Source organism: Muntiacus reevesi, chromosome 9, assembly GCF_963930625.1.
Source record: "Muntiacus reevesi chromosome 9, mMunRee1.1, whole genome shotgun sequence".
Taxonomy (NCBI): Eukaryota; Metazoa; Chordata; class Mammalia; order Artiodactyla; family Cervidae; genus Muntiacus; species Muntiacus reevesi.
The window spans coordinates 18,036,449-18,059,365 of record NC_089257.1 but is presented as its reverse complement, the minus strand read 5'-3'; the positions used below and the strand labels follow the sequence as shown (position 1 = coordinate 18,059,365).

Here is a 22,917-nt window from a genome sequence, read left to right as displayed (position 1 = left end):
TAATAGCTCAGTTTCTCACACATAAAATGAAATTTGTATCTGCCACGTCACCCCCAAAAGTTGACAGACTTGGTTATAAAGAGCAAATGAGATCATGGGTAGAGTAGTGCTTTGCAGCGGGCAAAACATTCTAACATTTGTAAGGATACTAATGAAAAAGAAAAAAAAAAAAATGCCAGTTTTCTCAGCCAAGATATTCACAGTTTAGCTGGAGAGAGAAAAGTGATCATCTGAAATGCCAGTAAAGCAGTGTTAGAACGATGTATCAGAGAACTAAGCTGTAAGGCAAAGGCTCTGAATGTGGTGGGATGTCTTAGGGAAGATTTTTGATGTTGGGGGTGCTCAGTAAAGGTAGGTTCTCTTAGGCTTCATGAACTGTAGATGCTTCGGCTGGATGATGGGCGGGGAAGCAGCCGCATGGCTGAGCAGGAAGGAGACTGGTGAGTGGGGTGTATCTAAGAAGCAGCAGCAGGCAGCCGAGAGGCCCCCCCGACTGCACCCAGATGGCAAACCGCAGGATGGCTTAAGTCAGATGCCCCTGGAAGCTAAATCTGTTTCTGATTTTCTCTGAATACAAGAAATTCTCATTGTGATGCTTTGCCTTCTCCTTATTGTTAGTGGAAACAATAGTCGTCATATAACTCAGAAGTTATCCAAGACTTTAACTAATAGAGGACTTGTCCAGGAAACAGACCCAAAGTCAGTAAGTCTAGACTAGAAAATGTCTTTTTTCCTCTCCTTATTTTGGTTATGCTTCCAATTTCTCATGCTAAACTTGGATATGTTCGGCCCCCTTGCATAAACGCAAATAGCCTCTGATTTTGAGTGGAATCATAGGCTGTAGAGGTCATCAACACCAGCATTCTGCTTTCATTAGGAACCAGGTTTAAACTCTGCTTGGATAAGAAACCGTCTTCTTTCAGAAGACTCTGACAGAGTGGCTGATTTGGGAGTAACCTTCCTGTCAATAAAAGAAAAAGAAGTACAGAAGCTTATTATAATGGATGAAACAACAGTTCAGAGAGCAGCCAGGACTTGAGGGACAATTCCTAAGAGACAGGAGAACCCTGAGGGGAGCTACCTGTTCACTCTGACGCCATCCCCCAAGGACTTCTAATTCACGTTCCTGGGTATGGATTCTTCACAGAAAACAGCACCCCCACAGGGCTGACAGTTTGGAGTTAGGGAGTTCCCACAGTATCTGGGATTTGAAGGACAAAAGTCTCAGGAGAAAGGGAATCATGGGGAAATAAACAGAAAATGAGCGTGCAGTCTTCCATTAAAGTCTTTGCCAACTCCTAAGGTGCATGCCATCAGAGCAGGACTCCTGGAGTCCCTGCAGAAAGAAGCAGCTGGGAGCCTAAGGAGCTGTGCAGCTATTCCAGCAACCATATATAGTGCTAATGAGACAAAGGTCCGTGTTCAGGGCTGGCCAAGGTGGAGGGGTCTTGGGAAACACCCCAGGCTTTAGTTGAAGACCCAGAAGGCCACACCTTCAGACTAAGAGCAAGCTGAAAAAAGTTAGTCCTGACAAAAGTTGAAGCTGGCAGGATTAAACTGGTCTGACTGTATCCTCTGTACCTGCCAGCACAATGTGTTATATTCTTAAGAGAAAGATAATCTGGATTTTCCAGAACCGCTATAATTTTTAATGCAGAATATTGGTATCTAATAAAAAATTAAGATGCAAGCTAGAAATTGAAACCAAATGACCAAAATGAAGAATAAAAAGAGATGGCAGAAAGAGACTTAAAGGTTATTCAGATATTGGAGTTATCAGTCGGGGACTAACAATGCTCAATAATACAGAAATAAAGAAGGAGGATTTCAACAAAGATACAAAATCTTCTTCAGTTCAGTTCAGTCGCTCAGTTGTGTCCGACTCTTTGCGACCCCATGAAGCGCAGCACAGCAGGCCTCCCTGTCCATCACAAACTCCCGGAGTTTACTCAGTCTCATGCCCATCAAGTCAGTGATGCCATCCAGCCATCTCATCCTCTGTCGTCCCCTTCTCCTCCTGCCCCCAATCTTCTTAGCCAAGTGGAATTCTGGAAATGAAAAATACAAGAAGTGAAATTAAGAATTCAATACATGGATTTAATAGCAGTTTACAGACTTACACACACAAAGGATAAAGGATTATTGAAAAAGGATAAAGGATTATTGGACCAGAAGGAATATTAGTAGAAAAATACACAAATTGAAGACAGAGAGGAAAAATACAGAAAAGAGAATAAGAGATATATAGGACATGGTGAAAACACGCTACATATATGTGTATTTAGAATACACATATGTATATGTTGTAGAAGAGAAGATTGTGATAGAACCAACATTTTTAAAAATACTGACTGAGGGTTTTCTAAAAGCATCAGGAGACATAAAGTCACAGATTAGAGAAGCTCTACAGTCCTCATTAGGATAAATACAAAGAGCTACACTGAGGTACATCTGTGGACCTTTGTGAACAAATAGAATGAGCAAACACTTAAACTCAACTGTATCAGAAATTACATTAAGTATAAATGGACTATATGTACAACTGAAAGCCAAAGATTTTTAAATGGGATAAAATATTAAAATCCATTTATATCTTTTTATGAGAGATAATCTTTAGACAAACTTTAAGGGCAGAAATTTGAAAGTAAAAATTTTGGAAATAAATACATATACACCTGTGCGTACAGGCAGAGAACAATCAATAAAGGTATAGAATATTTAGATAGTACTAAATAATCAACTTACTCTGATTGACAATTGTAAAACATTACACTCATCAACAGCAAAATACTCTTTTTAAAGTGCACATAGATCATTGACAAAAATAAACAATGTGCAGGGCCATAAATCAAGTTTAAATAAATTGCAAGGTTTTGAAATAACATGTATGTTCCCTGACTACAGTGCAAAGTAGAAATCAGTAACAGATAAATATAAAATCCAAAAATGTTTGGAAATTAAACAGTATACTTCTATTAATAAATGCCCTTTGGGTCAAAGAAAGTATCATTGTAACAATGGAAATTAAATTTTTTTTACCCAAATTATAATGAAAATGATATGTAAATGTGTGGGATGCATTTAAAATAGTGCATAGAAGTAAATTTATAGCTTTGTATATATGTATTAAGAAAGATTGAAATATCTAAACTTCAACCTCAAGAATCTAAATGCAGTATGAATTAAAGTCCCCCAAAACCAAAGAAAGTAAAAATAAGAGCAGAAAGGAACAAAATAGAAAAAAGTTAGATGAAGAATTAAGATAAGTAGGTAAGTAGATACTGCACAATTGCACTCATCTCACATGCCAGCAAAGCAATGCTCAAAATTCTTCAAGCGGGGCTTCAACAGTGTGTGAACTTACCAAGAACTTACAGATGTTCAAGCTGTATTTAGAAAAGGCAGAGGCCAACATCCACTGGAGAGAGTTCCAGAAGAAGATCTACTTCTGCTTCATTGACTGTGCTAAGTCTTTGACTGTGTGGATCACAGCAAACTGGAAAATTCTTAAAGAGATGGGAATACCAGACTACTTTACCTGCCTCATGAGACATCTGTATGCAGGTAAAGAGCAGCAGTTAGAACCGGATGTGGAACAATGGACTGGTTCCAGATTGGGAAAGGAGTACGTCAAGGCTGTATTTTGTCTCTCTGCTTGTTTAACTTATATGCAGAGTACATCATGCAAAATGCCATACTGGATGAAGCACAAGCAGGAATCAAGATTGCAAGGAAAAATATCAATAACCTCAGATATGCAGATGACACCACCCTTATGGCAGAAAGCAAAGAGGAACTAAAGAACCTCTTGATGAAGGTGAAAGAGGAGAGTGAGAAAGCTGGCTTAAAACTCAACATTCAAAAAACTAAGATCATAGCATCCAGTCCCATCACTTCATGGCAAATAGATAGGGAAACAATGGAAACAGTGACGGAGTTTATTTTTTTGGGCTCCAAAATCACTGCAGATGGTAAATGCAGCCAGAAATTAGAAGATGTTTGCTCCTTGGAAGAAAAGCTGTGACAAACTTAGCATATTAAAAAGCTGAGACATTACTTTACTGACAAAGGTCTGTCTAGTCATAACTATGGTTTTTTCTAGTAGTCATGTATGGATGTGAGAGTTGGAACATAAAGAAAGCTTAGTGCTGAAGAATTGATGCTTTTGAACTGTGCTGGAGAAGACTCTTGAGAATCCTTTGGACAGCAAGGAGATCAATCCAGTCAATTCTAAAGGAAGTCGGTCCTGAATATTCATTGAAAGGACTGATGCTGAAGCTGAAACTCCAATACTTTGGCCACCTGATGCGAAGAGCCAAGTCATTAGAAAAGATCCTGATGCTGGGAAAGATTGAAGGCAGGAGGAGAAGGGGACAAGAGAGAACGAGATGGTTGGATGGCATCACCGACTCAATGGACATGAGTTTTGAGTAAGCCCCTGGATTCAGTGATTCATGCTGTAGTCCATGGAGTCACAAAGAGTCAGACACGACTGAGCAACTGAACTGAACTGAAGATGAAGAAAATCAACAAAATGAAATGGAAAAGATTAGTAAAATTGATAAACATCAGTAAGACTGATCAGGTACAAAGGGAAAACCCAGATGATCAATATCAGGAATGAAAACAGAGGTATTACTACAGATTCTATAGGCATTAAATAGACATTAACACACGTTTAGTCCAAGCATTTAACAGTTTAAAGTGAACATATTCGTTGAAAAATACCACCTACAAAACTGACATGAAAATATGCAGAATCTTATGTCTCTGAAAGCAAATCCATGATTTAAAATCTTTACCCACCTCCCACCCCCCAAAAAAAACCTGAGATGGCTTTTTTGATGACGTCTCAGTCTTTTAAGGCAGAAATAATGCCAAACTTGCCTAACATTTCTCAAAGAATAGAACTTTCTCTACTCACTTTTCAGCTCCTTTTATGAGGCCAGACTAACCTGACACTGAAATCCAGTTTTAATATTACAGTGTTCAGCAAGAGATGTCGAACACAAAAGAGTAAATACTGTTTGGTTCCATTAATGTGAAATTCATTAGTGCGCTAACAAATCAGAGTAGTGATTACTCTTGGAGAGGTGAGATACTGACTGGGTGCAGCAGAGAGGAATCTCCTGGGGTGCTGGGATGTTCTGTATCTTTATCTGGATAGTAATTATAAGAGGACTGAATGTACTTTATGTGCAGTTTAGTAATAATATTAAAAAAAAAAGACTAGAAACTTGCTCTGGTTGAACACATAGATATTTCATCCCCACATAGTTTCTTTTATATCTAAACTGAATTCCACGTGCGTTGCCTGTGCTCATGTTCTGTTTTGACCGCCTTGGATGAATGCCCACTCTGATGGAGCTGCCTTGCACAGCAGGCAGGCTTTTGCCTTGGGCTTGCTCTTCTTCGAGAATAAGGAAATTACCCCAGCCCAGAGGTGACTGTGATGGAGCCTCTAGTTCTTCCCTCGCTGTGCTCACTTCATGCAGTGTGGTTTTCTTCACAGGCACGGTGGTTTTGGGAAGCCTACTTCCAGTCAATCAAGGCCATCGCCCTGGCCACCCTGCAGATCATCAATGATCGGATCTATCCTTACGCCGCCATCTCCTATGAAGACTGGAACGACCCTCCCGCCGTGGTGAGTAAATGCTGGGGTGAGCCACGTCAGGCATAGACCAGCAGACAGGATGACGGAACATGTACTGAAATTTGTAAAGGTGACTTCAGTTTGAGCTTTCTAAGATATGAGAGTGTGCTAGAATATGTGGGACCCAATAGGACCAGTTCTGGTCTTCCCTGTTGGCTCAGATGATAAGGAATCTACCTGCAGTGCGGGAGACCTAGGTTCAATCCCTGGGTTGGGAGGATTCCCTGGAAGAGGGCATGGCCACCCACTCCAGTATTCTTGCCTGGAGAATCCCCATGGACGGAGGAGCCTGGAGGGCTACAGTCCACAGAGTAGAGAAAGAGTAGGACACGACTGAGCTGCTCAGCACAGCACAGGGCCAGTTTGGGCTTCCCAGGCGGCACTAGCGGTGAAGAACCCACTGCCATTGCAGGAGAGGCAAGAGGCATGGGTTCCATCCATGGATTGGAGAGATCCCCTGGAGGAGGAAATGGCAACCCACTCCAGTATTCTTGCCTGGAGAATCCCATGGACAAGAGAGCCTGGCGGGCTACTGTCCACGGGATAGCGAAAGACTAGGACACAATTGAAGCGACTTAGCACACACGCACACAGGACCAGTTTAGTTTTGAAATGATGACAACAGTAACAAGTACTGAAGCAGCTGCTGCTGCTGCTGCTAAGTCACTGCTAAGTCGTATCCGACTCTGTGTGACCCCATAGACAGCAGCCCACCAGGCTCCACCGTCCCCGGGATTCTCCAGGCAAGAACACTGGAGTGGGTTGCCGTTTCCTTCTCCAGTGCATGAAAGTGAAAAGTGAAAGTGAGGTCGCTCAGTCGTGTCCGACTCTTCGGGACCCCATGGACTGCAGTCTACCAGGCTCCTCCGTCCATGGGATTTTCCAGGCAAGAGTACTGGAGTGGGGTGCCATTGCCTTCTCCTACTGAAGCAACAGTTTGTTTTAAATGTGCTTAGGAAGACAGTGTGTTTGTTTATTGCAGAAATAAATTGGGAGGCTTGGGTCTTGTTGGAAATGGAAGACTTCCTGATGACTTCTGCAGTGGCGGTGCTTTGAACTCTTGAAAAGATTCTCTAAGCAATTTAGTGATGGCTTATACTTTGAGCACTCCCTCTTGTTCTTTATGCTAACTGAGTGCTTTACATGGATGTCAATTAATATTCAGACCCCTGGTAGGAGACATCAGCAGCAAAAATGATGGAGAGGCATTAGGGATTGCTCAGGGTGGCCAAAACTCCTTGGTCCTTCCAGCAGCGAGATGGGGTGGTCAGATGCTGCTCTCAGAGCTTCGTCCTTAATTGCAGGAGTCATGAGCCACCTGTGGCCTGGTAGGGACAAGTACCTGAAGCTGTGGGGGGCACAGTCTCTGGTCTGGGGCACACCTGTCGTCTGGCTCACAGACCCTGAGACCTCCGAGTGAAAGAGCTAGACTCCTCTCCGCTGAATCGTTGCTCTTCTCTTTGTGGCCAGCCGTCCTTGTCTCCTGACTCTACCCGCTCTTAGCAGTGCTGTGTGCTGCCACCTGGTCAGTCTTCATGTTGGGCCCCCCTCCCTCCTGCTCTCCCTCCCGCCTTTCTTAAGGGGTTATTGTGTGCCAGCGCTCCACCAGGTGCTGAGAAAGCAGAAAAGGAAACCAGGCCCTGCCCTCAGCGGAACTCACCGCTAACTTGGGAAGCCCAGAAAGAAGGGTATTGCATGAGTTGTCCTGCAGTGGAGCCCGGGGGAATGCCCGGGGGGGCATCGGGCGAGGGCGGAGCCGGCAGGACCCTTCCTGCAGTGGGAGTGCCTGAGGGGAAGGAAAACGGTCAAGGCAAGTGAAACAGTAGCAAACACCTTCTGTCTGTTTTGCTTGAGGGAAAGTTTTCTTCTGTCCATCTAGTCCCTTGACTTCATTGCCAAAGGTAACCTTCCAGAATGTTTCTATTCCTGTATAGACATACAGTGTAATTTTAGAATACAAATGGGATCACACTATGCATATTATTCTCAACCTTGCTTTTTTTTACTTTAACACTAGATCAAGGGCTTACTTCCATTTGATTCTGTATAGGGATACTTCAGTTTTAAGGACCACTGTAATCACTTCTCAGCCTTTTGGCTAAGATCATATGTAGGACTGCTATATATGATTCCATTATTTAGGTGTATCTTACAGGCAGATCTATTTTCAACAGTAACAGGGGGGAATGCATATTATTGCGTCCACGCATCCTTTGAGGTGTGTTTGCACATAAATGTGTGAATATATTTGTAGAATTAATAACAGCAGAGAAATGACTAGAAGAATAAGCACACTTTAAATGTTGATCAGTCAGTCAGTCAGTTCAGTCACTCAGCCCTGTCTGACTCTTTGTGACCCCATGGACTTGAGTGTTGATAGATATTAACAAATTGCTCTTTCAAAAAGACTACACCAGTTTATAGTTCCACCAATAACATTTTGGTTATTCTGGTTTTCCATGCCTTCAGTAACCCTGAGTACTTGAATTTTTGCTCACTTGGAAGGTTGATATCTCTGTCCATTGCTCCCAGAATACAAATATAAATCCTGTTTGAACTGTGATTGATCACCCTTTTTAGATTGTTTTTGGCATGTGTTCATTCAGTGGGTATTTACTGAGTGCCTGTTTTGTTCCAGGCAGTTGTCCTTGGTACTTGAGATATGTCAGTCAACAAAGCAGAGAAAAATCCATGCCACTGGGGAGTTTACATTGCAGTAGGTCTTGCTATCTGGAAGCAAGATTTGTCTTTCTAGTAAAATTTTAAAGCTTTCTTTGTAGAGGTCCTTTACAAGTCTTGCAAAATTTTTTCTTGGGTGTTTTATCATTCTTACACTCCGATAAAGGAATTTGTGCTTTCTGACATTTTAGTTCCTAACTGATTACTTTTGTATGAAGACATATTGTTGGTTTTTATGTATAAACTTGTAATACTCTGAGTTCTGTAATTATTTGAGTTTTTGAGTTGATTCTCTTGTGTCTTCTAGATATACAGTGATACCTGCAAACGCTAATTTTTCTTTTTTCCAGCACTTGAGCCTTTCATTATCTTTTATCTAATTGCCTTGGCAGCTGCTTCCAGAGCAATGTTAAATGACCATCATTTGATGTTGTTAAGTCTTAAAAGAGAAGGGCGGGTGTTGTGTGGCCAGGGAAAGGGGGAAGTCAGGTTTCCCCCTCCCCCACCTTACCTCTGGTTCTCTGGAGGACAGAGACTCAGGCAAGTGAGCATTAGATGTGATACGGGGAGGGGGTGGGCCAAGAATGATGAATTTGGGGGGTTCTGGTTCCATCCAGAAGGAGCAGCAAATTCATAGGTCAGAGGGACAAGAGAGCATGGCGGCTTCAGGAACTGAGGGAGACGCAGAAGGTGGAGCCTTCTGAGGGCCCAGATCGCCAAACCCCTGACATCTTAAGGGAGGTGCTGGAATGTTACCCTTGGATGATGGGAGATGACCAGAGCACCTCCACAGGAGTCATGTGGTGAGATTGCATTTTGGGTCATTCTGACATCACTGTGGAGGGTGGTTCTGTTGTAGGAGGACAAGGCCAAAGGCAGGAGACTGTTTCAGGAACCCAGGTGAGAATTAATGGAGGATAAATGTGAGGGATGGGGCTTCCCTGGTGGCTCAGTTGGCAAAGAATCTGCCTGTAATGCTGGAGACTGCCTGCAAGACAGGACACCTGAGTTTGATCCCTGGGTCAGGAAGTTCCCTGGAGAGGGAAATGGCAACCCAGTCCAGTATTCTTGCCTGGAAAATCTCATGGGCAGAAGGGCCTGGCAGACTACAGTCCATAGGGTCGCAAAGAGCTGGACACAACTTAGTGACTAAAGCACCACCCAGATGCGAGCGATACCAGGGACCACTGACCGTGCTAACTGGAGGGAGTTTGGGAAGAGTGAGGAGCATGGTGGTGTCTATCCAGATAGGGAGTGCGGTGCATGGGCATCACGGGCCGGGCTGGCGCTGGAGTCCAAACATGGTCTGGCGGCAGGGCCTCCCACAGCCCAGCGCCAGGCCTCCTTTCTGGCTTTATTTCCTTCTGTTCCCTTTTGGGGAGCACTCGGTTTCTGGCTCCACAACGTTGTCCTTCCTGTATTTGCTCTGTGCTTTTCCTTCCCTCTGCCCTTTGACCGTTAGTCCTTTCACTGTACACCGTTCTTCACCATCGCCTCTGGTCTTATGCATTTTATTCAGGGTCCCTGGCCGTGTACCCCTTTCTCCATGAGATTTTTCCTGGACCCCTTACAGAAAGTAATCTTTCCTTCTTGTAAATCTTAAAGCATAGTATCTGTTTCTTTCCTATCATTTAACATGCATAGAAGTACAATTTCCTGTAACATTTTAAGTTTTTTAAGGGAATTTCTGAGTTATCGTGGTATTCCTTATAATACCTAGAACAATTTAATTCAGGTAGGAAGCCCTTTATGTGTAAAGAAGGAAGGAGGGAGAGAGGAGGATGGCATTTTCAGGACTTGAACCATCCAAAGCTCACTCACATTGCTGATGTGACAGCCTTTATTTTATTTGACCTTCACCCTATTGGGAAGGTGAGAAAAGCGAAAGATTCCCTCTCATCTCTAAAGCAGACCTAATGAGGCTCAGAGAGCCTGATGACTCGTCCAGGGTTGCATAATGGGTAAGTTGTATAAACAAGCAGGAACCTTCCACCCACTGAGTGTCTTGACTGGCTCATGGAGTTTTATGGGAGCCATTGAGCCACCTCCGGGCTGAAACATTTCCACTCTTCTGAGCGTATGGTACAAGCTTGAGACAAAGAAGATCATATCTGTTGCTCTGTGGGAGAATTCATACAGGTGGAATAATCATGACCCAGCTAGAGAATGTGGAGACAGCGGGCGCTTTCCTGTACTTTTATCTAAAGCTCCAAGAAACGTGTATGAGGATAAATGGTTGAGATTCTTGTCTCTGTCTTTCATAAGAATACATACTAGGAGAAAATAGTATATGAAATTTTATAGTTTTGAAATAGGCATATTTTAATTGAGGACAAAGCAGAATGCTGGACTCAATGTGGGAAAGAAGATGAGTATAAAAAGCATAGATCTGAATAAGCAACTGAAAAATTTATTCTTTATTTATTTATTTTTCTTTCTTAAGGGGAACTTAGTGTTTACCACATTCTAGGAGCTCAGGTGATGAGAACCCTGATTTAAAGCTGTAGGTTGTACATTTCTGCTTCTTCAGTGAAAGCAACTGACAGAAAGCCTGAATAGCATTGATTTATTTATAGTTAACTCCCCCCCCCCCCCCGCCCCTTCAGAAATACTTAACCTACCCTCGATGTGGTTACGATGAGCCCAGCCTGCAGGGGAGTCTCCCCTCTAGATTCCATCAAATTTACCATATCAGGCACCCGAGGTGGGAGTCGGTGTGGATCTCAGTCAGTAAATCAAGGGTTGGCCTGGCTCTTTCAAAGATCTGCAGTCAGGGCCTCCAGCCATGCTCTGAGCTTGCTCAGCTGGAGAGGAGGGCTGAGAGCAGAGAGCCCTTTTTTGGCCAGATGCCACTGCCTGAGTTTAATGTTAAAAAAAAGAGACAAGGCTTGTGTGTGAATGGTGAAGACGGGGGGTGGTGGCCGGCCGTGCAGAAACCAGGTCCCCGTGTCACCAGATGCTTTACCTTCCTCATCTGTAACCAGAGCGGGGGCCAATTACCTTACCCACCTTGTGCTACACTCTCAGACGCTGAAAACATTTGAGTAAGTCATTCTGGAGCACAACTTTAAAGTGGCAGAGTGGTGCGGTCTGAAGAGATTGGCCCTTTGTCTCGAATCTTTTCTTTGGAAGGAATTTCTCACCAAATGGAAGTTTCTTTGTGAGTGATGATACGTTTGTTCTTTAAATTTTTTAGCTCCTCTTGTCAAGGATGCTTGCATTTTACCATCTCTTGAGGCTTTCATTTCTCTCCCCCACCTTGTTTTTTTTTTTTTTTGCAAGTATCAGCAAAACTTGACCATCTCCCCAAACACTCCACGCCTGTATCACTTCTCAGGCATGTGCCATTTCTGGTCTTCCCCTTGGCAGGCCTGCTGCCTGTCTCTGGGCCTGGCCTGTGTGGCTGGGGGTCTCTTCGGACACCCTCCCCCAGCTTAACCTCTGGTCCTCTGCCCGACATGAACTTGTTGAGAGGACTCAGACTGAGGCACGGAGCACTGAGATGTGCGGATATGGAGTAGGCCAAGAGCTGGGAGTTTTTGGATTTCTGGCCTGTGCCAACAAAACCATATCCTCTCAGTGACCATTTCAAAAAAAATAACCGTAATATAATCCTAAAATCACGTAGAGTGGAATATTTTCCCATATTATTTTTGTACACCGTGATTAGAAAGCTGATACCCCACCTTAGCATTGTGTCCTAACGTTATTTAGTAGTGGCGGTAGTGTGAGTCGCTCAGTCATGTCCGTCTCTTTCCGACCCCGTGGACTGCAGCCCGCCAGGCTCCTCTGTCCGCAGAATTCTCCAGGAGAGAGCACTGGAGTGGGTTGCCGTGCCCTTCTCCAGGGGATCTTCTCAAACCAGGGATCAAACCCAGGTCTCCTGCATTTAAGGTGGAGTCTTTACCATTTGAGCTACCCGAGAAGGTAAATTTTATTTACCTAGTTCCTTCTTGCAGTGTTTTTCAGGTTTGTTGTCATAGATAACACTAGTATAGATAACCCAGGTTTTTGTTTTTTTTTTACACTGTCTGTACTGGACCTCGAACAACAGAAAAGGGAGACAGCAGGGGTCCCATGGCTATTGACGAAAACTGACGAGAAAAGTGGGGAAATGACCTAAAATGGATTGTTGTACCCAGACAGCAAGAGCTTGTTCCTATGAAATCTAGCCGGTGTGGCAGCTTCGCTGCAAGCCAGGCCTCAGACAAGGATTATATGCACTCACCTAGGCGCCCTGTAAGCCTGAGTCCAGCTTTTGAGGGTAGGAGGGGAAGGCTCAGCAGGTGAGAGGATTGTAGAAGAGCACTTGCTCCAGTGGCAGGCCTCACTCGCGAGGGGCAGGGTGGGATCTGTGGACTCAGTGCAGCAGAGCCTGCATTTGCCCCTAGTTCTTGGGGAATCCTTTCTCCAAAGTCAGGAGGTGTCAGAAGCTCCCTCCTGAAAGGCTCATGAAAACGCAGATTGCTGCCACTCCACCCCTAGTTTCAGATGGTGTCGGTCTGGGTGAGGTCCTCGGATTTGCATTTCTAGCAAGTTCCCAAGCAGTATCCATGTAACTCGTCCAGGGGCTGTGCTTTGGTGTGGGATGGATTCACTGTGTGTGTCCTGACTCACTGCCTGAGGAGGCACTCCCTCCCCCCTTCCAGTGCCTCTTCTGCACCCCTGGAGCTTGATTAGAAGCTTCCAGAGCCTGGGCTAAGCCCACATCTGTCTCAGCTACATGAAGAACTCAGGGCTACCGGTACTTAGACGTCCAGACGGCAGCCCTCCTCATTCACAGAGGTTGTGGTTGTGTAAGCCGCTGAAAATATCACTCAGCTGTAAATACTAACAAGCTATAAATCACTCTGCAGGCCGAAGAAGCAGAAGCGCCGGCTCAGATGCATGGAGCAGAGCCCTGAGTCTGTGTAACTCCACCCCTGCCCTTTAACTTCCAGGTTGTGGAATGTGTCTCTGGAATTTGAACACCTCCCCTGCCTGCCCCTCACCCCCACAGGAGGCCTTTTTGGCTTATTTTCTCCCCTTCCTCCTCCCCCTGCCCAGATATGGCTGAAGTATGTATGGAATTCAGAAATTTTAGCTTGAATTTTAGGTAAGTTTAAGCGTCTTGGAGGCTTTTGTTTTTAGAGGCACCACATTTACAGGGTCACAGTTGCACGGAAGGTCCGCTCTCCTACCCTCAACGCCAGGCGTTTCCTTGAGTTGCCTTTGCCATTGAATTGTTTTGTAGCTGTTCTTGCTTCTGCAGAAACGAGCCAGAAAGTCTCAGGTCATGGAGTAAAGAAAGCCAAGTTGGGTCTGTGGAGTGAGAGATGCAGGAAGATCCCAGGAGCTTGACCTGGGGCCCTAGGCCAAGAATTCTGATGGTCAGATAGTACGTGGGAAAGACGAGGTCGCAGGTCAGATCCAGGTGGGGAGGGTGAGTAAGGCACAGGAAGGGCCAAACTCAGAGGGGTGCTGGGGAGGGGGTCCTGTCAATCAGCATCCTTCCTGGGGAGGGAGACTAGTGTACCGGGCAGCCACGCATGCACGGCGACTCCAGCGATGGCGGAGGTCGAGCCACACGCCTAGTTTCCCTGGATGCAGACCTTCCCCACCCACCCGGGCTTTTGCAAAGTTCACTTTTATGCCTCTGGCATTCATGAGTCAACACCTGACTGCTTCCTCATGTCCCATAGAGAAGGGCAGCAAGTGGAGTAGTTTCTCGGAGTCTGTGGAGCTTGGTCTGGCAGCAGATGAATTGAGGACGCCTTGGGTATTTTGGCAAAGCTATCCTTCACACACCAGATGTCACTCACTAGCACATCCGATTCCCTTTCCCCTTGCTTCAGGGCCCACTTTCTTTCTCCCGCGAGTCAGCTTAAGAGGTTCAGTAGCAGAGGTAACTGGGAAAATGCATTGTCGGGTATCACAACATCAGGGTAATGAATTCTATTCCTCATATCCTGTGCTGCTTACATAGACCTATCAATTAATATTTGAGTGTAATTTTTCTAACGAGCAGGTCACTATAGCCACAGCGTAGAAAAATTTCCACATTGCTCCAGCTGGAGTTTGAGTCCTGATTTTTGGTTCTGTTTTATCTCTCAGCTATATTTCTTAATTTCATGTTTAAGGAAAAAAATGGAATGGCTTAACACATGTATGGTTTAAAAAGTCAAGTAAAAATAACACCTGTAACTAAAATTAAGGCCCGTTCCCAAGGGGCAGCTGCTTTCAGCTCTCTTCTGATATTTATTTTCCTATCTTCTCATATAATGCTGATAGTGCTGTTTTTTTTTTTTAATTTCTCTATCACAGACATTATCTCTGTACTTCCTTAGAGTTAGTGCTTCGTTTCCTGTTCCTGCCTCGTCCTCTGCACGTTTCTCTTCCCTCTCATCTTACCAGTGGAGCAGTGTCATCATTTTTCATTAGAGCAATGTTTATTGTTGCATTATTAGGACTATATAAATGTTGGTGTCAGTGGAACCAAGTAGTAAAACATGGTTATGTTTCCTTTCTTGTATAACGTTTTATTTTCCAGGGAGTAAATGCATAGCTGCCTTTAAAAAAAAAAAAAAAAAAGCTCTTAGTTTTCCATGTTCCTGTCACTACTTTCTACTAAATTCTCCAACAGAAGAGTGAAATGGTCAAGCCCGAGTGAACTGTGGGCTTTCCGCCCTCCTTCCCTCTCCCCTTCCCTCCCTCCCACCCTTCTCTCCCAGAGCCTGCACCTGCAGCTCCAGTGTGGATTGATTGCTCTCTAGGTCTCCTGTACAGAGGTCAGCCTCAATTCTCTGTTCACCGTGATTCTCACAGTTCTCTTCTTTTCTCTTCTTTGTTGGATTCTTTGTTTTCAAGTTCTAACATCCTCTTCCTTTTTGGTTTATTTTTTTTTTCCAGTAGCTTCCCCAGAAAAGGGACTGTTGGGGGATAAATTTGCTGTCACTTTGCATGTCTGAAAATGCATTTATTGTCTTTCACATTGATTAATAGCTGTGTGCAGTGCTGTGCTTGGGCTAGTATAAATTTCTGGTCGAGGTGGCTTTTCTTCAGAATTTCAAAGGCATTGCTTCATTGTCTGCTAATCTTCCCGTTTTAATCTCAAAAACCTGAGATGTCATTCTAATTCCTGATCATTTTGTGTGAAACTTTTAATATTTCTGGAAAATTTCACATTTTATGTCTCCTCCTCCCCCACCCCCCTCGTTTTCTCTCTTTTTTTCTTGATGGAAATTTGGGTTACCTTGATGATGAATGTTCTAGATTGATCCTTATTTTTCTTATCTTTTCTTTCTGTCTTAATGGACTTTTTGTTTTAATTTCTTAGATATTTTCTCAATTTTATCTTGTAACCTTTCTTTTCATTTAAAAATTTTTGTTTACTTTTAATTTCTAAGAATTTTTTCTTGACTTCTACTTAATCTTTTTTTATAGTTTCCTATTCTCGTTTTAAGGATACAGTACTTTCTCTCTCTGAAGATATTTGTGGTTTTGTTTTTAATTTGTCCTAAGCTCCCTGTATTGTTTGTTTCCTTTGAATTCCATCATCAGGTCTTTATTTTCTGTCTTTCATGTTGCAAACTTTCTTCAAATACCTGATGTTTTTCAGCAGTCTACTCTTACTTGAGGGAGGCACTGCAAACTGATGGGAAGCTCTGTGTACATGGTTTGGCTTGCCAGCTTTCGGGCTTTACTGAGGTTTATGGACAGGGCCTCAATTGTTTACCCTGTTGTTGGTACTCATGGGTTATTTCTACTGGATTGGTTCACTGACCCAAAGGATACTCTTTCTGCCCTTGGGAGTAGGGCAAGGTTGGATAGTAAGTCTGGACCGCACATATTTGGGGAGGAGAACAGGGAAGGAGACCGATTCTCGTCCTTCATACGATCAACGATCACTGAACCTGCTGTTTTTGGTATGGCGCCTCATCGTGCCGGCCATGCCTTGTGTCTCTGAGTGTGGAGTCTCTCTAGTTCATTGTCTCCGGAGAGTAAACCTCCTTCTGAGATGCACTGGGTAGAGAGGACAGGGAGGGCATTGACCTGCCTGTGCACATAGGTTTATGCGCAGTTTATGGAACCAGCTTTTCTCATTCCTGTTTTCAGAGTCCCTCCTTCCTGGACACCCAGGACCTCCCGTTCTCAGTCTGCTAACCATCCTCCTTGGAAGGGTTAGCTCTCCGTGCTCTGCTAGGTAGGTTGTGTCCCTTTATCTGCCTCTGTTTGTTTTCTTAAACAGACCTAAACTTCTGTGTATTTTTTAACTTTCTATTTTGACATAATTTTAGACTTAAATTTCCAAAATCAGTGCATAGTTTCTGCACACCCTTCACTCATATTCATCAAACACTAATATCTTGCCACATTTCCTTTACTCTTTTCTCTGTGTGTGTAAACACACAAACACATATACATTCATATTTATGTATTTTTTTCCTGAACCATTTGGAAGTTACAGATAGGAGGCACCTTTACTCCTAGATCTTTCTCATAAAATCACCCAAGTTATTTGTAAATAAAAAGTGATACAATGTAATTATTTAACCTATAGATCTTGCGCTTCCCAGGTGGCGCTAGTAGTAAAGAACCCATTTACCAGTGCCGGAGACATAAGGGATGCAGGTTCAATCTCTAGGTTGGGAAGATCCCCTGGAGGAGGGCATGGCAACCCACTCCAGTATTCTTGCCTGGAGAATCCCCATGGACAGAGGAGCCTGGCCGGCTGCAGTCCCTGGGGTCACAAAGAGTCGGAGATCGCTGAAGCCACTGAACACACGTACAGACCTCATTTAGATGTTGTCAGTTACCTTCATGATGTCCATTACAGCTGAAGAAGATTTCAGGCAATCATTGTGTTCGGTTGTCATGTCTCTTCAGCCTCTACTAGAACAGTTTCTCGGGTCCTTCTTTGTCTGGCCTGACAGTGGCCTTTTTGAAGAGAACATGTCGGTTATTTTGAAAGGTGTCCCTTGATTTGGATTTGTCTGATGCTTTTGTGTTAAATTATGCATTCCATTTCACATTATTGAAATTCAGATTGTTTTTGGCAGGAATGTCACAAAAGTAATGTTGGTTCTTGGTGTATCACGTTGGAGGACACATGATGTCAATTTGTCCCATTGGTAGAGATGATAACTTCACTCAGAGGTTTCTCCAGTGGGAAGTTACTTCTTTCTTTTAATGTGTCTTGTGAGGAAATACTTTGAGACTGTGTCAATATCCTGTCTACTCCTCAAACTTTTACTAGGTTTAGCATCCACCGATGATTTCTTGTCTGAATCAATTGTTATAATGGTTGCCAAATGGTAATTTCTAATTCCCATTATCTATCTGCTTTTGAGAGTGATTTTTATTCTTTAACCTGAGGGTTCATGTCTTTTAATCAGTGTTGGAATATTTGGAGTCATTTTCTCTTTGAATATTATGTATCTGTCATCCTCACTGATCTTGGAATCCTATTAAATGCGTGTTAGACCTCTTTAATTCTGTTGTTGTGTCTCTCAAATTTGTTTCCAACCCCCCTTATGTTTTACACATTTTTAACTCTTTGTGCTGCATGTTGAAAAATTTGTTCTCATCTATTTTTCTCTTTTCTTTAGCCATGTCCAGTGTGTTTTTACCCATCCATTGGGGTTTAAATTTCAGTAGTTACTTCTAGAAGCTCTGATTATTTTTCAAATCTATCTGCCTGATCTTTTTTCATAGTATCTTTTTTTCCCCATATATTTTCACTTCACTCTTTTGTATCTTAATTATTTGAGATACTCACTTTATATTCTCCAGTAATTCAATTTTAAAATTTCTCATAGTTTCTAATCCTGTCATTTGTCCACTGCCTGTTGCTCTTGTTGTTTTATTTCCTTATATGTTTTGTAATTTTGGAATGTGAGTTTCATCTCTGGTAAGGTTTTCTATAGAAATCTTCGCCACCTGGGGGTAAGAAGGTATTTCTCCAGAGAGTTTATTCTTGTTTTGTGGCTTCTGCCAGATGTTCCAGGAGGTATTACAGAGATAAATCACTTTTTAACATTAATTTCTCAGTCAGAGGTTTCCATATGGCACAGGGAGGGTCCATTTTAAACCCCACACCAGTATGAGGGCTAGCCTCTATTGGCAGCATCCCCTGTCCAAGCTCAGGTTGAAAAGGACAAATGATTTTCTGTGTGTCCACATTCTAAGAGTGACTTTCAGGACCACCTTTTTACTGATTGTACAGGTCTTCAAAGGTTCAGGCTTGGTATGTAAATCCCACTGCCAGCTGCCTCTGTCCCCGTGCCCAAAGCTGTGTTCCTCGTCCAGCGTGGGTATGAGTACCCACACCCTGCGTCACTAGGCCCAGTGACAGCCTCCCCGGGGTACCACAGTGCCATCAGCTCTCTTTGCAGTTTGCTCATTGATTCGGGTTTCTGGCAACTTTCCATTCCCTGAATATTTTTTAAAAATTTTGTTATATTTTATCCTACATTTTTGTCTGTTGTCCAGCAAGAGACGCTATCTGTTTCACCTCCCCGGATATGTTGAACTCCTGTCCACTGTTGTTTCCTCGCCTGTTCTTTCTGCCCTGTGTGGGTTCATGCTCCCCCCCCTTCTCCCCCCAGAAGGAAACAGAGCTAAAACATAGTAGACAAAACATACACCTTATTGGAATTCCGGAGAAGTTAAGAAATGATTGCATTTTAGAGGTTGTTCTTTCCACTTTGTATTGACTTTAATACTCCTGTCAGCTCAGAACTTTACAAAAGCTTTGATTTTCTTGGTTATAACTGTGTAGGTGCTTTGAGCTTGGAAGTCACAAGCTCAAACGTAATCTTTCCCAAGAGTGTCTGTTTACCAAGCTAGTGATGTCTTCCTTCATACCATAGCTGACCTCTGAAATGCAGTCAGTGGGCCGCCAGCAAACATTTTTATGCCCAGGCCAGAGAAGTAGCCTGTCTTTCGAACTGAGTGTTTCTGGCGTGGGATAGCCAGATGAAACTGTAAATTTGTTTCACCTCTCATGAGAAGTAATGCTTTGAGCCACCACTAGCATTCTTGAGCACTTTGGATTATAGATCATCCTGTTTGCTTGAATCAGAGAAATTGCTAGCTTTTTCACTGAAGTTTTTTTTTTTAAAGTGCTTTCTGTATACTTATTAAGTAACAGATCCAGGGATGAGGATGGTGAGTTTGAAGACTGTGTCTTAAGACTAATTCACGTTTTTTGCTATCAAACAGCTGAACTGTTATTTTTAACATACAAAGTTAAGAACCAGTAAAATCAACAACATGTTGTATTTGCTCCTACTTTATTGTATTCACCCATTTAATTGATTAGACAGTATCTTAAACCATTTTACCACAGATGTATTTAGTGAAATTTATTACTTGCAGACTGATATAACTCATGAATTATTAAAAGCATCAGCATATGGAACCCTCTCTTTCTCATCCAGATTCTTTGACTACAGCTTAGGTTGAGCCATTTAACTGGCTTCTGTCCATCCCACTGATGGAAGCCGCAGTCAGATGAGGGTTCTTATAAATGATTGGCTTCCTTTCCGAGCAAGAAGAGGATAAAATGTCAACTTTTTCCTCTCCTACCTGAAAAGCAATCAGGAGCAACCCTCCCGCTCTTCCTGACAGTAGTTTGGCTTTATAAAAGAAGGGCAGGCATTGCGCCAAATGTGAATTTCAGTGCTATATAAAGAAAAAAGTTAAGTAGCTAAAACTCCAATAGTGACCGGAATTTTTAGAGCGGTATTCAGATGGGTTTAACCTGCAAGCTCCCGAAAAGCTAACAATAGCTCAGAAATACCTGAACTGCGAGATTTAATCCCTCCTTTCCTGGTAATGATCCCAGTAAACCGAGGTTACTTACCGAATGTTCTCTTCAGAGCGATTTGCTCATCTGTAGGACTGGGTTTAGGGGGTAATAATAGTTCCAGAAAAATAGGGTAGTGGTTAGTGGCTGATTACCAGTTACTAATCAAAGCCACTGAAAAGGACATTTTGGAATCAACCGGAGCTCAAGACCATTAGGAGCCTGACATTGTGCTTTCTTACCTCTAAAATTTGCTATCCTTGCCTGTAAAATGAACTGTTACTTATTTCACAGGATTATTGTGAGACAGTAATGAAATAACATATGTGGGAGCATTTTTGTAAGTGGTATGATATAAGGCTGCTAGTGTGATGTTGTATCACGTGGAAACATACATTCTAGAATTGGATGGGACCCTGGAGAACAAAACTGAAATTTACAGAGGGCATAGTTTTGTAGCCAGATAGGCTCTGTTGTGTATTTTCTGTTGTTGAATCCTTGCATCCCCAACGTAGCATTCTGTTAGCTCCATTCTTACAGATGAAGAAGGGGAGTCTTGTTTATTTTTAAGATCTACCTCTCCTTCATCCCATTTCATACATGAGGAAATGGAGGTCTGCAGAAGTGTGGTGACTTGTCTGGCGCAGAGATTCTCAGTTCATCATTCCATCTGTTATAATATGTTATGGTATTGTCACAGTAATTGTTTTTGTCTTGCATAGAGACTTGGCCCTGAATTTAAACAGGAAACCCAATACCACCTAATTAGATTATTAGCATAAATATAGAAAGACTTGTGTCGCTGGCTTCTTGGTGGATTAGGTATGCTAAATGACCTTCCCAACTGGACAACAAGAGTACTGAATGAAGTGTGATAAAGCCTGTTGCTAAGCTGGGTTAAAAGTGAGATACTTGTTGACCCTAAACAAAGTGAAGCTAGGTGTCCTGGGAGGTGAGTGGGAGCCAAAGCCGGCTTTTGCTGCAGACATTTTGCAGAGTTTGGTCATGTGGAGCTCCCAGCCTGGTTAACTGTCTGAAGTAGGGAGCAGGGGGCAGGAGAGAAAGCATGTGGCCCGTGCAAGTTGGAGAGTCCATCAGGAGCTTCCTGGGTGAAGCCAGGAAGCTAAAGGAGCCTCCTCAGTGAAGGGGTAAAGAAGAGTAAGTCTGTATTGACCCTGGCGCTGAGCACTGCACTCATAAGCCAGCTTCACATGGTTTGTGGTCCATGTTCATACTGCAGGTGTAGGCCAAATAAATCTCAAGAGGAGAATTTCCTCGAAGGTGGCCCTGAGTTGATAGGGACCAGTGGAAGTAGACACAGACCCACTCTGGAGCGGCTCATCTTCAGTCCAGCTCTCAAATAATTAAAGTGTCTATGGAAAATGAGCAGCTCACTGTAAAAAACAAAACCAAACCCCCACAATCCCGCAAAGAAATAAGGCAGTATCATGAGCAAGAACCAACAGAAACACAGCTGCGAGGCTTGGGCCAGCTCCAGAAGACAGGAAGGACAGGGAGGCCCGGCATGCTGCAGTCCGTGGGGTTGCAAAGAGTCAGATGTGACGTAGAGACTGAACGACACTTCAGATGATTAGGTTCAAAGAAATTGTTCAGAATGCAGCTCAAAGAGACAGAAAATATTAAAGAATTGAAGTTACGTGGAGAATGGAGGGACAAGGGACAAGGTCCAACATATGTCTAATCAGAGTTCCTGGAGGAAGAGAGAGACAATGGAAAAGAGTCCCTTTTTTTGAAAGAATAATAGCTGACAATTTTCCAGAGCTATTGAATGATAGTAGACCTCAGAGCTAGGAAGACCAGCAAACCACAAGCTGGACAGTCATAGTGAAACTGCAGTGCACTGAAGAAAAAGGAGCTCTTAAACACATCTAGAGGGAAAAGAGGCTACCAGTGAAAAGGTCTGGCTTGTTCCTGTGACCCTGCGTTAGTCTCAGTGGCTCAGTTTCTCTGGGTGTTACAGAGTCACAGTACCTGTTTACTCCAGTCCACCCTGATGTAGTTAGGCTCATTCCAACACCAACATACAGAAAACTGATTTGTGAGGACATTACTGTAAATAAATTATAGAAATTCTAAGTTGATAATTTACCTATCTTCCTTAGTTGTGTCTACAGCACTGAAAGGGATTTCTGGCCTTCCATTTTCATCTCTCATGTGTCTGTTTAATGTCAAGTCAGGGAGATTTAGCCATCAGCATTCTCCTTATTTTTCAGAACGGTCGGTTATTTTTTATGGGTGGGATGAGGCAAAGATGCAGTGCAGCAAGCAGACTTCAGGCTTGTCCCTGAATCTTTTCCCTCTCAGTGTGAAGAGAGCCTGCTGGCACACGTTCTTTAGGTCTCCCATTCTCCAGCTTCCCAAGTCAGCGCGCGCCCAGGGCAGTGCTATGCTGCAGGGAGAAGCCACAGAGGGTCAATGGGTAAGGCAACATGGGCCACGTTACTGATTGCCCATCTCAGATCTCCCAGCACCCATTAACATAAATATCATCTCACCGTTTTGGACAGGGGACACCACCCTTATGCACGTTAGTAATGTGATGCTAATGCTTAACCCTTTCATTGCCCTCTCTGCTTCAAAGGCCTTGCCCTATGTCCATTGATAGGGAGGCTGTTTGAACCTCGAGGCAAAAATGAAAGGGTTAACTCCTTTTGGTTTTGCCCTTTGACCACTTCAGGATGAGAGGCATGATGAAATACTTTTCAAAGTCTTCAGTGGAAACACATCATGCATAATTGGAGCAAAAAAGAATAAATCAAAGCTTTTCCCCCCCTTT

The 22,917-nt window shown here is 43.3% G+C and overlaps 1 protein-coding gene across 1 annotated transcript in view; it reads left to right on the top strand.

The window, feature by feature from the left end:
* The window catches only part of EXT2 (exostosin glycosyltransferase 2), a 136,904-nt gene that overhangs the window by 55,200 nt on the left and 58,787 nt on the right, over nt 1-22,917 (top strand). Inside the window, exon 8 of the mRNA XM_065944452.1 lies at nt 5,513-5,644. Within this exon, the coding sequence (XP_065800524.1) occupies nt 5,513-5,644 (132 nt within the window). The remainder of the gene's footprint in view (nt 1-5,512; nt 5,645-22,917) is intronic.